This window comes from Sceloporus undulatus, chromosome 4 (assembly GCF_019175285.1).
Source record: "Sceloporus undulatus isolate JIND9_A2432 ecotype Alabama chromosome 4, SceUnd_v1.1, whole genome shotgun sequence".
Taxonomy (NCBI): Eukaryota; Metazoa; Chordata; class Lepidosauria; order Squamata; family Phrynosomatidae; genus Sceloporus; species Sceloporus undulatus.
Window position 1 is genome coordinate 225306710 of NC_056525.1, and position 15280 is coordinate 225321989.

Below are 15280 nucleotides of genomic sequence, written 5' to 3' on the forward strand. Positions count from 1 at the left end.
ATCTGAGGAAGAAAGGCTGGCTAGCTCCACCAGGCTGCCTGGAAGAGACAAGGCCTCTCTTCATCCTCCATCTTGAGGGAGAGAAAGGCGCTAGCTTCACCAGCCTGCCTGAAGAAGACAAGGCCTCTCTTCATCCTCCATCTTGAGGGAGAGAAAGGCAGGCTAGCTCCATCAGACCTGCCGGAAGAAGACAAGCCCTTCCTTCATCCTCCTCTCAAGGAAGAGAGAGGCAGGCTAGCTCCCACAGGCCTGGCCTGGAAGAACACAAGCCCTCCCTTCATCCTCCATCTTGAGGGAGAAGAAAGGCGGCCTCCACCCAGACCTGCCTGGAAGAAGACAAGCCCCCCTTCATCCTCCATCTTGAGGGAGAGAAGGCAGGCTAGCTTCACAAGGCCTGCCTGGAAGAAGACAAGCCTCCCTTCTCCCATCTTGAGAGAGAAAGGCTGCTAGCTTCACCAGGCCTGCCTGGAAGAAGACAACCCTCCCTTCATCCTCTCTGAGGGAGAGAAAGGCGGCTAGCTTCACCACGGCCTGCCTGGAAGAAGACAAGCCCTCCCCTTCACCCCTCCATCTGAGGAGAGAAAGGCTGGCTAGCTCCACCAGCCTGCCTGGAGAAGACAAGCCCTCCCCATCCTCCACTTGAGGGAGAGAAGGCTGGCAGCTCCCCAGGCCTGCCTGGAAGAAGACAAGGCCTCTCTTCATCCTCCATCTTGAGGGAGAGAAAGGCAGGCTAGCTCCACCAGACCTGCCTGGAAGAAGACAACCTCCCTTCATCCTCATCTCAAGGAAGAGAGAGGCAGGCTAGCTCCACCAGGCCTGCCTGGAAGAACACAGCCTCCCTTCATCCTCCATCTGAGGGAGAAAAGGCTGGCTAGCTTCACCAGACCTGCCTGGAAGAAGACAAGCCCTCCCTTCATCCTCCATCTTGAGGGAGAGAAAGCAGGCTACCTTCACCAGGCCTGCTGGAAGAAGACAAGCCCTCCCTTCATCCTCCATCTTGAGGAGAGAAAGGCTGGCTAGCTCCACCAGGCCTGCCTGGAAGAAGACAAGCCCCCTTCATCCTCCATCTGAGGGAGAGAAAGGCTGGCTAGCTCCACAGCCTGCCTGAAGAAACAAGGCCTCTCTCATCGCCATCTTGAGGGAGAGAAAGGCAGGCTAGCTCCACCACCTGCCTGGAAGAAGACAAGCCCTCCCTTCATCCTCCATCTCAAGGAAAGAGAGGCAGGCTAGCTCCACCAGGCCTGCCGGGAGAACACAAGCCCCTTCATCCTCCATCTTGAGGGAGAGAAAGGCTGGCTAGCTCCACCAGACCTGCCTGGAAGAAGACAAGCCCTCCTTCACCTCCATCTCAGGAGAGAGAGCATGGCTAGCTCCACCAGGCCTGCCTGGAAGAACACAAGCCCTCCCCTTCATCCCCATCTGGAGGGAGAGAAGGCTGGCTAGCTCCACCAGACCTGCCGGAAGAAGACAAGCCCTCCCTTCTATCCTCCATCTTGAGGGAGAGAAAGGCAGGCTAGCTCCACCAGACCTGCCTGGAAGAAAAAAAGACCTCCCTCAGCCACCTTCTTGAGGGAGAGAGATTGTATTGATTGCATTTTTGTAATGTACACCCGCTATGATCATTGCGGAAAGCAGTCTATAAATAAAATGTATTATTATTATTATTTATTATTATATATCTACCTGAATCTCCATTCTGTTCTTAGTCTAATAACAAATTTGATTCTATGTAGGCTTTATACTATCTTTGTGAGTATCACGCAAAAATATGGGTCAAAAATAATTGCAGAAATAATCCAGTTTGGATTTGCTTTAACTGCTGTCTGGTGCTAGGGAATTCTGGGTACTGTAGTTTTTTGGAGACTTTTAGCCTTTTCGCCAAAAGCTCTGATGCCACAAAAAACTGTAATCCCAGGATTCCCTAGCATTGGACCAGCACAGTTAAAGCGGTCTCAAACTGGATTATTTCTGTAGTGTGTTTTGGACCATTAAAAGCAATTGAAGTGTGTTTAAAATAACTATTGTCCAAGAAACAACGAAACTAAAAGGAAGGGATAAAACACTGAGGCTTGATTTCAAAAGAGTCTTTTACAAGCTATGTTAAAAGAAGGGGAAAAGCTATGTCTTTTGTACAACAAGATGTGCTCTGATAGAAAACTGAGACCAACTGAGAGGTATATAGAGGAAGAAAAAATAAGGATATGATGGATCCAAATACTTAGTAATAGTTAACATGGTCAGGTGATATACTCAGGGAATAGATGGATCAAGCAGGAGATGCTTATTCACCTTAAATTTCCTGACATCTTCTCTTAGACTATTTAACGAAAAACCCCTGCTCATATCGTTAGCCACGAGTGAAAATACTTCATGCTTATAGAGCACTGCAAGTATTAGGTGAAAGAGAAATTGCATAAGAAGAAAATTACTGGTATGAGAAAGCATGTCCATTGGCTTACATTCTAAAAAGCAAAACTATTCAGGATGGTCCAGCCATGGTATATGAAGTTTTTTGTAATTCTGTTTATAAACATATATGGGCAAAGCTTTTGTTACCAACCCTTTACAAGCAGTTGTTTCCATTTGCTTACCATGTTTGAATCTTGGTAATTGGTGATGTCCTAATCAGACATTTTTTTTAAAATAGATTTATATGTTCCTGATCCAGAATATATTTCCAGTGTGGAGAGTTTCCTTCACTTAGTCCTATAAGTCCTTTGTCACCTACATCTTCAGAAGCGAGGTAGAGAAGCCAGCTGGTAGTGTAAGTAGATGTAGTTCGGATGGAATAAAGAAATAAATTATGCTCAGCATCCTAAAGATGTCTAAAAGGCACTTTGTAGATCCACTAATTTACTTAGTACCATAGTGTCTTGTGAAAGAAACTGTTTCAGAAAAAGACTTACTCAAATTCTTTGAAGGTTCGTGATTGACTTTGGAGAGAGGCTTGTTTTAATGCCATGAGAATTTTAATATTGGTAATTAAAAAAAATAGTGTAGAGGTATATACAGCTTTTATATAAAGAGATTGACAAGACCAAATTGCTCCACGTTCCCACTGTGTCGACCTTTAGCTTCAGAGATTTTTACTATGCAAAAACAGAATGTCTGTCATTTCTGAATGCAATTTGATCGTTTGCCAAATAATAAAGTTTGCTGTCAATTAGAGATTTAGATCTCTGGTTCAACAGAGAGACGTTCTGGGTTACAACCTGAATTCATTTCCAATGTTAAAGTCTCACTTATAGGTGAAACTGTATAAAAATACATACTAATGAAAAGGTTGTTTGAAAAGTTTGAGAAGTTTTCCATATGCTGCTTGACATTTGGATAATTCAGATTGATGTTGAAATACAAATAAAACAAACTAATCTTGGCGTAATTCAGTAATTTTGTGCTTTAAAAAATTGTTCAATTTTAACATTAACATTTTTTTCTCACTTTGTGATATGTCTGCTGGGGACCCCAAGGCTGGACTAGATAATATTCCACAGCAACCAGACAGTCTTATTTTTATTTTATGTACCAATCTCTTTTCATTTCTGTAGGATTCAGATGGGGTACATTGCAAAGAAGCAACAGCCACACCAGCTTACACATGTGTTCGGCCTACAAGAGTGGTTTCCTCCATTCAGAGGAGGAAGCTTTCACAGAGAAATTTCTCAAAATTAATTGCAAATACAAACAAACAACAAGGTACAGAAGGCTCTACCTCTTCTACAAATAACATTATGCTCCCACTATTAAGGAACTCAATTATAAAACAAAAAAAGCTAATTAACTGATTTAATTCAAATGAAGTGCAAAGAGATAACCTTAAAACTAGTAAAGTTTGTATTCTATTTTCAAGATAGTAATATTATGTACTGGTAATAAATGTAGTTTTGGATTTGAAAGATTCAACAGAGTTTGTATGTGAGATGATGGTCATTGGTAAACCGCCAAAGAAGGAGACTCCACCACACTCCAGAAGAATGTGGTTCATTGTTGAACATGTCTTACTGTCAGGAAGTTCTTCCTAATGTGAGATGGATTTAGTGTATTCTCTCTGTTCATTATTTTACTAGGCTCTAGGTTTTGTGTGTGTGTGTGTGTGTGTGTGTGTGTGTGTGTGTGTGTGTGTAGTTTCCCTTTTACAAGGGCAGTGGCCCCTTATGCACAGGGGTTATGTTCTGCAACGCACACACGCCCGTGCAGATGTGAAAAAATGTGGGGCCTCAAGTCCTGCTGTTTTCAATAGTGATGCACCACTCTATCGGGATGGCATGCACGCATGGACATTCAACGCAATTGGGCTTCCCAATCTGCAGATGCTCAAATCCAGGGCTGGCATGCCCACTGTTGGATGGGTGCAGTATACAACATAAAGAAACTAGTACTCAGAAGTATATAAGATGTGTGTGCAGGCAACCCACCTTGGATGATTTGGTTTCCCTTGGTCACACATGCTGCTGACTATTGGAGCTGAAGTGATTTGGGGGGGGGGGGGTTCTAAGAGTTCTGTCCCCATTAAGAGAAATGCACTTCTTCTCAACTATTGCCAATTTCATCTTTGTCTCAAGCAAGAGCAGAGAAGCCTCCACTGAAAGTGGAACATAATATTAAATGGGTATAACAAAGTTTAGCCTGGGAACATGCTTCTGATGTGAAAAGTCAGGTCTGGTCCATGTGAAATAAATATTTTTAAAATGCTCACCATTATTGATGTTGTAGAGCAGTCTTCTTCCTATATTATTACAACTTGATTTTTTTTTTAAAAAATGCTTTTGTCTGGTTTGAGGAACCTTTTATTGCTAGGTAAGCATGTTCGGTGTCTCAAAGGGTATCAGAATTAATGAAATGCAAGGTGTATTTACTTACCCCTCAAGCAGTTGATAGTTAAATAAATAAATAAAGGATCCATTTATTATAGGAAAAATTTTCCCAGAAATGTGATATTTCATGGGAATTGCTGTGCAGCCTTTCTTAGTTTTATAAGCTGTTGAATTGACTAGGTAGCGTCCATATAACATTTAGTATTCATTAAACAATAAAATGTCACGTTCTTAAGAAATGTTTTGAAATGGGTTGGTTGATTTTAGGGAGGGAAGTTTGATTACTCTTCTTCTTATCTTAGGGAACAGTCAACGGTGTGCTGCTAGTGACTCCAAATAATATAATGTTTGATCCACATAAAACGGATCCATTGGTTCAAGAGAATGGCTGTGAAGACTATGGCATTATGTGTCCAATGGAAGAAGTGATGTCAGCTGCTATGTATAAAGATATTGTAGACGGCAAAATAAAGGATTCATTACCCATGTAAGATAGATCTATGTGTGAGTGTGTGGGGGTGGTAAGAGAGAGAATGTGTGTATACACATGTGATAGAGAGAGAGAGGCAAGAAAGAAAAAGATCAGTAAATTGCATAGCAAATAGTTACTGTTGTTCTTGCACAAGTTGCTTTTTATGCTAGACCAAAGGGACAAGAAGCAAACACAATTGCTTTTTCTTTATATTGGATTTTTGCATCATTAATAATTTTTTTAAGTTTGTGTTTTGATACTGAGTTGCTGTTTACCTTCTGATAAATAGCATTCTATTTAATTTTGATATTTCTAAATAAGACTTAAATGGACAGACAGATGTTTTTTTCTTGCTTCAAGTTAATGGGTTGTTCATTTGTTTTTTACTATTGTTACAGAATACAGTGGTTTGAGATTTGTTTGTTTACCCTCACCCTTTTTCTTCAGGATGAAGCCAGTTTAGTTTAGGAAGAGTTTAAATCACAAGTAATTACTGCCAGGTTATTCTAAACACATCTTCCGTAAATTATCAGTACAGTGGTGCCCCGGGTTACGAAAATAATTCGTTCCGCCGCCGCTTTCGTAACCCGAAAGGCTTCGTAAGCCGAAAAAGCCATAGGCGCTAATGGGGAAAAGCCGCGATTTGGTGTGAAATAGCGCCGAAAAGCACCAAAAAAATTTTCGTAACCCGAAAAAACATTCGTAACCCGGAACAGTTTTTTTAAATAGATTTTTTTCGTAACCCGGAAATTTCGTAAGGCGGCGCATTCGTATCCCGGGGTACCACTGTAGTTACATATTGTCAGTAGTCCTAACAAAATATGTAAGTTATAAGTCTTCTGTCCAAACTGTTCCTGTTGAGCCAAAACATACTACTAATATTTATTTATTGATATCATCTTTGTGAGAACAAGTTCTGTGGACATTTTTTTTCATCAGGAGCTTAATCTCTCCCACAATATGTAGGATTCTGACTTTTTGTTTACAGAGCCAGAAATTGCTAAAAGTTTATTTCCTGTTTGAAATATACCAGAAAAGACCTGCATGTATGCATGTGCATGTACACACATGCACAAACTAAAGTAATGCACTGTGCATTATTTTAGAGGACAGTTGTCACTTTGAGAAATGACTTGTTTGGCCTTGTGTTTAATACACTGTATTATAATTTAGGAAAGCATGAAAGATAATTCTAGCTGTCCTATTCCTTGTATATTTTTCACTTTTATTTATCCCTTAACCAAATTATTACTTTAATTTATATAAAGTGATACATGATTTAGGGCAATGATACTTTTAACGGTTCGAAACTACTTCCACTGACTAACCAAACTTGCTGTACCATATTGGGTTAAGTTATGTTTTGTTGTGTTTTTACAGAACATTGAACATTAATTTGTTTAAGGATGACCTTTATTAGATTATTTGCTCTGGCTCTGACTTTTTTTTTAGTGTGGAAATAAACATAATTCTATTTCCCACAGAATGTGGAATTCAATGTGGGAATACCAATTCTTTATCCCATCTCATTTAGGATTATTAGGTCATGTGGTCCTGTTCTAAGAATCCAAGTTATAGCACATAACATTTACGAATAAGCACTTGAAACTGGATCAGTATGATAAATCAGTCTACATTTATAAAATGTTTTAATTTCTGTGAGTGGATTTAGAAGAAATGCAAATTTATTTCCTGGCACAAAATAGGCACAAATATATAAGTTACAGTTTTTTTTCATTGCATCGGAATACCTAAGCCTAGGAGTAATATTGAGCTAAGCATATAGATCACAAGCACATTGCTGTAGTGACACCTGTTCAGCCAAAGTACTACGTGCTTGGTTCAGGTGTCTGAAGTAAAGAGCAAAAAAAAAAAAAAAATCCCTGTACTGTAAGTTTGCATCTTGGGAAAGCAACCCTGCCCTTGCAAAAAATGCTTTCCTTGTCTTTCTGCTCAGTGCTTTCAGTGCAGGAGAAATTTGTTTTGGCCACCAGCAAGTACACGTGCTACCATTCCTAATTCCAGCTTGGAGCTTCTTACATTTCCAAGCTGTTGCCCAGGAAAGAAAGAAAAACATAATCCCAGGCTTCCACAGAACTCTGGGGCTTAGGTTAGTATAAGGTTCATGTTTCTTCTAAAAGTCCAGGCTTTGAAGAAAGGTTTGCTAGAACCTAACATCTCATCATGTCAGAAAGGTTATTGAACCTTGGTAGACTAAAATATATATGCACATTCACAAAATACTTTTTAGTTAATTGTGGGCAGCTGAAAACAGCAAAAGCAGCTCTTAGAATTAGTAAAGCCATAGTATATTGAGTAGGATCTGTGATACCTTTTTAGATTTGGATACTGCTTTTTGAAGTACTAAGGGATGAATTGAATTGTATTTCTGAATGGGTTTTTTAAAAATGGTTTTCTGAACTTTATGTTTTTAAATTCTATTGTTGTATCTTAAAAACTCCAGTTTGCATACATGAAAATATAAAATATTTGTAAAATGGGTTTAAATAGATTTCTGTATATATCATATTGAGATAATGTAATACCTACTCCCTTATCTTAGCATTTTGGTATGCTATTTTAGTTTAATGTTTGTTCTGTGGCATATACACACATACATACACAGGCTATAGTATAACTAATTTATTGTTATAGTATACATAGGTCTGTGGTTTTCCAGCTTCCTCATCCATAAAATGTACAATCCATGACACTTTGCCTGAAAGTAGAGAATCATTTAAACCATGGTTCTCTAACCTAGTGGAAAATGTTCATGTGTATTCTGATTTGTCATGTGGTAACATAGTGCTTTTCCTTCTTCTTCATTGTAGTGATGTAGATCAGTTATCTGTAAAAGATATCTGCCACTTCAAAAAATTTACAAGAAGCAATACTGATGAAATGGACTCAAGGATGCGGGATACAGGGAATGATAGTGCCAGCACTGCTCCAAGGAGCACAGAGGAGTCTCTTTCAGAAGATGTATTTACTGAATCAGAACTCTCTCCAATACGGGAGGAGCTTGTTTCTTCTGATGAGCTTCGACAAGATAAATCTTCTGGAGCCTCATTGGATTCTGTTCAGACAGCGAACCAGCCTGGCATGGAACATGTTACAGTTATTACAGACTCAGCTAATGTCCTTGGTGATGTAAGTACTAGGGTAGAACAGCCATTGAATGATGGCAGCATGTCTCTTAGTGATACTGTGAGTACAGAAGTAGAACAGACAAAACTGGAAGAAGTACATGACGTAGTAGGAGGAGCTGCTGATACTCAAGCACAATCTCATACAGACGTAAAACCTAGCACAGATCAGGAATCTGTGATGGAAAATGTACCTGAAGGTGAAGAGTGTTTGCATACTGAAGAAAATGACTCTAAAGGAGAGATTGCACATAAAGGGAAAATTGTGAAAGAGCCAACTCGAGATTCTGAGACAGATATCGAGACACTGCGTAAACTTTGGAAGAGCCATACTATGCAACAAACCAAACAACAAAGGGATAACATGCATCAGGATGCACATAAAGAAATGAAACACAAAGTGGCAACAGCAGATGGAACAATAGAAGGTAAGACCTTAATGTTAGCAGAATGTAAAGTATCTTTCCCCTGCTTTACTTTTAGTTTTAATAAACTTAAGATACTGTTTTTATGATGTATTCCCAACAGGTGATCCTGCATTTTAAATATCATACTCCACTAGGAGGGAAAACAACAGATACTCTAATCAACTATTAGACATAATTGTCATTGTTTTATAAAGAATTAGCAATAAGTAGAAGTGGGAAGTACAATATTAGGCACTATCTAGATCTCTTATTTGAATCTATTTTAAAGTGTATTATGGAAGAAAAGAAGGTGAGATGAAATGAGTGTTGGTTTTAACAAAACTACAGATGTAAGAGAAAAATAGATTATATGAGATACAGCTGTAAGGTCCAGTCAGGAAAAAAAATGAACAATATTTGTAAGAATTTCAGTTCAGACAAGAAGAAGGAATCTATGAAAATAGACGAGTGGGAGAAATAGAAACAGTTTTGTTAGAAAACTGGCCAAGTAACAGGATTGCAAGAATAACTAGCATTTTATTTGTGTCACACTGTGATACATACTACTTTCTGATAACATAGGAGACTGTTCAGTATTACTAAATGCAAATTACTGTTATAGAAACAAATTACTGCATTAAAATGTTAGTCAGATTAATTCAGGGTTCCTGCTTTGCAAGAGACACACAAAAAAGCATGTTTTTAAAAGGGACACCTCATTTTCTCCATCACCCTATGTACATAAGTCTATAAAGAAAATTATAAAGTTGAAAATTGTGAATAAAGCAGTGACTGAAGGGCCTAAAATGGTTGGCCAGGATTTCTGATTGAACAGTCTCTAATTATAAAGGCTTAACTATGAGCTTTGAGGATTTCTTGGACTGGCAAAAGTCCGATGGCCATTCTGTTCTATCAAAAAACTTCAATAAATCTAGAGACAGAAGAGAGACTGTTGTATTCTAGGTTGCACTCTGATGAATAGCATTCAGTTTCTTCTTCAGATAGTGTACCATTTACCTTTTGGGAATAAATCTTGTCTGGTGCAAGTGGATATATGATGTGATAAAATAATGCTATAACCTTGCATTCAGGAGCACTGTTGCTTGACTGGAACCTAGACATGGGGTTCTTCTGAAATTTAGTTATGATTAACAGTCAGGCTGGCTTCCATATTTCTTGATTCTCTGAATAATATTATCTAGAGCATTACTAAGTGAGAAGGACATCTTACGAGTGTGATGGAACTGACCAGCAAAGACAAGAGTGAACAACTACAGGTTCAGAGAGTACACCTCCTGTTATGCCCTGTTTTTTTCCTGTAGTTTTTTTAATCTATTTGTTGATTTTGCTATGAAAAAATCTCTTGTGCCCTCTGAGTGCAATGAGAGGCAGTTTCGTTACATTATGGAGGTTCCCAGGTTGTGTTAGGCCAAGGAGATTTTTTTTTCATGGCCAGGAAGTCATTTCTAGTTTAGGAAAAGTCTCCTTCAACCTAAACTGGGTCATGTACCCTATGATTAAATCACTGTCTATGGCTTTTGGATTGTAGAGGGGGCTTTTTCAGTAATATGAAAAACAACATGAAATATTTCAACAAATTTTGGCAAGAGGGAGGAGTTCACTTGGGCTCCTGAAGACTTTTCCCACTCCTGAGCAAAATTCTCTATGTTATCTGTGACTTAAGTAAACTATGGTTATCTGGATTTTGTGTTTGATTGAAATAGATTTCATAACATTTGCCCATTAAAGATGATTGGAGCTGAGTGTCCAAAGTGTAGGCAGTGGGGCTAAGGCAATGTTATTTTTGGTTCCCAACCTCTTCAGACAAGTTCCATGTAGCTTTTCTAGAGCTAGAAATACAGTCTGTTTGAATACTTTACACAAACTTTCAGCATCACTGTACATTTGCCAAACTTCTAGGGATGAAGGGCATGGGTTTCTTTACCCAGCTGTCCACAGCATTATATAGATTGGAAAGTTTGGGTCTATCTGCAATGTTCTTCTTTCTTCCACAGTGGACAGTAGAAATTTTCAGATTAGAGCCCAGTGCTGGATGTCTTTTAAGGAGCTTGTGACAGGAACAGCTATGGGATATGTAGTCCTACCCTGTTCGGAACATCTTGGTCTAAAGGAATTGAAATTCCTACTTCTCTTTCATTTTTTTGTTTAGTTCACACTTGTTCTCAACTTTCAGAACCTTCTCAAATGGAGTATCCTTTAGTGAAAACTCCACCCTTCTTAAAATGCTCATGTCCCTCCATTTTAGTTCCATCCCTATTTGTCCACCACTTAATATGCAGCTCTTGGTAGATTTACCTGGTTGGAAGATTTTCCTGATTTAGTTTCAGTCATTCACTTCAAAGTTTTCTCTTTCCATAACATTCCTTATTTTTGTTAATGATGAATAGTCATTGTTTGTCCATTAAAAAAAAATAGATGCAGAATACCCAGACAGACTTTCCGTCACTGCATCATCATTGTCAAGGGAAGTAATTCGAGTTTGAAATAGAATTGTCAATTGCTACTTTGAAAATGTTTTAAAAACCTTTTTTGACATAGCACAGACTTGCCTGTTTTCCCCCCTCTGTTTTCCTTTGAAATGTTCCCAAGCGACCCTAAACCTCTCTTCAAGAAGGTCTCCTCTTGTCTCAAGGACATCTCCGCAACAGATAGACATTGTCAGTGCCCCCCTTTGTCTTGGAAGGAAGCACAGTGTTGCTTTGTCTTTACTCAACAGAGCTATAAAAATGGAGCTGCTCAGTTTCGTTCCTTGCTCTCAGTCTTTAATTCTTCTGATATCATTCATTCAGTCAATCGCTTTATTTATAGTCTGGCTTTTTCCTCAAATGGGACTTAGTAAAAAAAAAGGTACAATTAATATCATACATATCTAAAAACAGAAATAAAGTTAAGATTAAAAAATTATTAAACTGTTTATAGAATTAAAACCATATAAAACAAACAACAAACAACTTCATTGATATATCGCTTCATACTGAACTAGCAGTGTCTAAGCGGTTTACAACTGTAAGCTAATTGCCCCCAACAGTCTGGCTATTCATTTTAGTGACCTTCGAAGGATGCAAGCCTGAGTTGAGCTTGAGCCCTTTTGCTGGTATTGAACTCGCAACCTTATGGTTTTAAGTGAGTGGCTGCAGTACAGGCATTTAACCACTTAACATAGACTTAAAAGCATAGATTAAAAGCAGTACAGCACTAAAACAGAAAACTAGTTACTGGTAAATAAAATGATCTAAATGATGGAACACCTGTAGGAAAGAGAAATCTTCACTTGATAGCAGAACAACAGCAATGCGGGAGGGATACATTTGTTAAATATCAACTGCTCATCATGGTCTCTGTCACCATCCATGTCATTGGCTTTGACTTATGTTGGATGTAGCCAGCTTGATCTCTTTAGTGCCTATGGATTTGGCTTTGATGGTCTGTTCCAGCACCATTAGGTAATTCATTTGGCCTTGGTTTACAGTAGCAAAATTTGCTTGACTCAGTTGACTGCAAATTTTAAAGGTGTCCCATTTCTAGGTTGATTCAAAATACGTGATTTTTTAAAAACAAAAAAGTAGAAACCATTTGATAAATGCTGATTTACATGGTTGCCTCCAAACAAGATTTAATATTTCTCAACGTGGAGCTTGATTTGACCTATAGGGTATTATCTGAGAAACCAAAAGGTGCTTTTATTATTCAGAACCTGCTTTTGTTCATGCAAGTTTATGTAGCCATGTACAGTGCGCCCTTTTTTTACGCGGGAATCCATTCTGGACCCCCCCCCACGTAAATAAACGTGTATGCTTGAGCCCCATTGAAAGCAATGGGGCTTGTGCGTGCAGCGGCAACATGCGCGCGCCACAGGCACACGCCCCATTTATCTAAATGGGATGTGCTACCCCTTGCACCCTGTGTGGCTTTCAGTGTATGCTGAAAGGCACGTATAATGCGTCCGCGTATGATGCGGGTGCACTATATCGCAATCCTATGCATTTTACTTGGAAGTCCCACTGAAATCAGTAATGCAATACAATGCGCCCTTTTTTTACACAGGGAATCCATTCTGGACACCCACTCCACCCCCATGTAAAAAAACCCAACATGTATGCTTGAGCCCCATTGAAAGTAATGGGGCTCATGCATGTGACAGCGGTGTGTGTGCGCCACAGGCGCGCGCCCCATTAATCTAAATGGGACATGCCGCCCCACGTGCTCCCGCGTGGCTTTCAGCATATGTTGAAAGCCGCATATAGTGCATCTGTGTATGACGTGAGCGCACTGTAGTAAGTGTGTGTGACTCTTAATGAATCTGAGTCATACTATTTAATGAGTTAAGCTTTAAAAAAATGAAGTAGCAATCAAGAAAATCCAGGTTTAAATCACTTTCTAGCTGCAGAGGTCAGAGATACCAAGTCCTATCTAAGTTTAAGTTTAGGATTGCTGCTAGGATAAAAAGAGAAACCCCAATGTATTCCTTTTCGCTGAGCTGAATAAAAAGTGGAACTGATAAAGTGCAGAAGAGATGACTGAATGTAGACTACTTTTAAGTATCACATGATACAGAACTTTTTCCTGTGTACATGCAAGAGTATTATATCAATGTCATTGTTAAATGTCCTGTCAAATAAGGCAGAATTAATACTTTGGTACTTGTTATCTTGTTAATCAAACTTGTAAGCAAAGTCTGGCATTTAATATCATATTTAATTAATGAAAGGTTCTCTAATGAAAGAGAAGAGGAGACATCGGTTACACAAGTTTTTGTGTCTCAGAGTTGGCAAGCCAATGCGAAAAACATTTGTATCACAGGCAAGTGCATCAATGCAACAGTATGCACAGAGAGATAAGAAACATGAATACTGGTTTGCTGTGCCACAGGAGAGGTAAGATGGCCCATTTTCTTTGTAAATAAAGGAGTGTTTTTTTCTACTTTTAAACTGCTTTTTATTTCTTTCAGCATGCTGAGAAGTTAATGACATTGCTGCAAGACATTAATTGCACTAATCTATTTAAGGGTCTCCATGTGAGCCAGAACCCTGGTGAATTTTGCTTTCAGCATGCAAAGGGGGTTAAAGGAATACAGGAAAAGGAAGTGTGCTGGCCTTGCCCCCCATCTTCACTTTGATGGTGTGAAAAATAGGAGTAATGAACAGGAGAACATTTTCTATGCTCAGAAGGTTCCACTTTAGCCAAAAGCCTGGGTTTCTGGTTCATACAGAGATGTAGATGTAGATGAAGCTTTTCTCTTCAGAATTACCAGTTTTGATATTGTCACACTGGCAGTGGAGAGCACATTCCCTTTCTGATGTATTGGTTTAACACATTTTTGTACTCCTGAGTATAACTCAGGAGTTACCTCCAGGATGAGATAATTATTGTGTTCTTGTTTGTTTGTTTGTTTTGAGGATTGCATGATGTGAGCTATTGTCTTGATGGTGATACAAAATGGATGTAATCTACACGACTTGGGTGCGAATGGGCAGTGTCTCAAAAGAAAATGACAGGCTCATAATGTTTGCAACAATTCTAGGCTGAGGCCATACTACATACTATATAAAAATGTATTGAAGCAAGGTTTTTCTTCCACAAAGAAATTTACCCTGTTTTAAGTGGTTTTACTTAATTTTGGGGGGAAAGCTCATAAAAGAAGACATACTGTAATAGAGATTCATAGAATAATTAATGGTTTAGAGAAAGCGGGTTGAGAGGGGAACTGCTCCCCTCAGCAATAGTATGTGGAATAGTTTCATCTGATTAAATTTGTTAGTAAGATAGTTGAGACAGGCAATGCTCATTTGTATATGACATAGTAAAGCTGTGGAATTTGCTTCTGAAGATGTGTTGGCGGCTCCCAACTTAGATGGGTTTAAAAAGGAGATTTATAAATACTTGGAAGATAATTATATTATTGTCTAATGGTCAAAATGGCTATAATGATTTTTTTTTTTGTCTAAACCAGCTCTGACAGTATCATATCTCTGAATTATCAGTAGCAGGATAGCAACATTTGCCTTCATAGCATATCTGTGTCAGTCACTAGGTAGACCTTGGGTATGATCCACAAGAATACTGTATAATGTTAAGGAAAAGGCAACATGGGACATACAGTAGTAGAAATAAAACATGTATGACTAAGCAAGAGCAATTAAGAAGCCACATAGGTGAAAAAGCTAATGTAATTTAGAAGTCTTGAATGTCAAGGACAGAATTGTAGAATGTACAATTGGAAACACCTGAGATTCATTAAGTGTACAAGGTGAAATGATGAAATTCTTAAGTATGGGTTGAACTATGTGAACCAATCAAAATGAGTGTACACGCCCACTGGGTGGAAACTGGCTAAGTGGGTGGTGATTAACAATGGCTATAATAATTGCAATGTTTGCCAATGTATTTTGTGGGTAGTTGTGGATAGTTGGAGTGTTTTGG

The 15280-nt window shown here is 38.8% G+C and overlaps 1 protein-coding gene across 1 annotated transcript in view; it reads left to right on the plus strand.

Moving 5' to 3' along the window:
• OXR1 (oxidation resistance 1) overlaps positions 1 to 15280 on the plus strand; it is a 268660-nt gene that overhangs the window by 208401 nt on the left and 44979 nt on the right. Inside the window, 8 exon segments of the mRNA XM_042462436.1 lie at positions 2649 to 2689; positions 2692 to 2759; positions 3549 to 3627; positions 3630 to 3680; positions 3683 to 3696; positions 5117 to 5301; positions 8118 to 8860; positions 13569 to 13734. Coding sequence (XP_042318370.1) covers positions 2649 to 2689; positions 2692 to 2759; positions 3549 to 3627; positions 3630 to 3680; positions 3683 to 3696; positions 5117 to 5301; positions 8118 to 8860; positions 13569 to 13734 — 1347 coding nt within the window.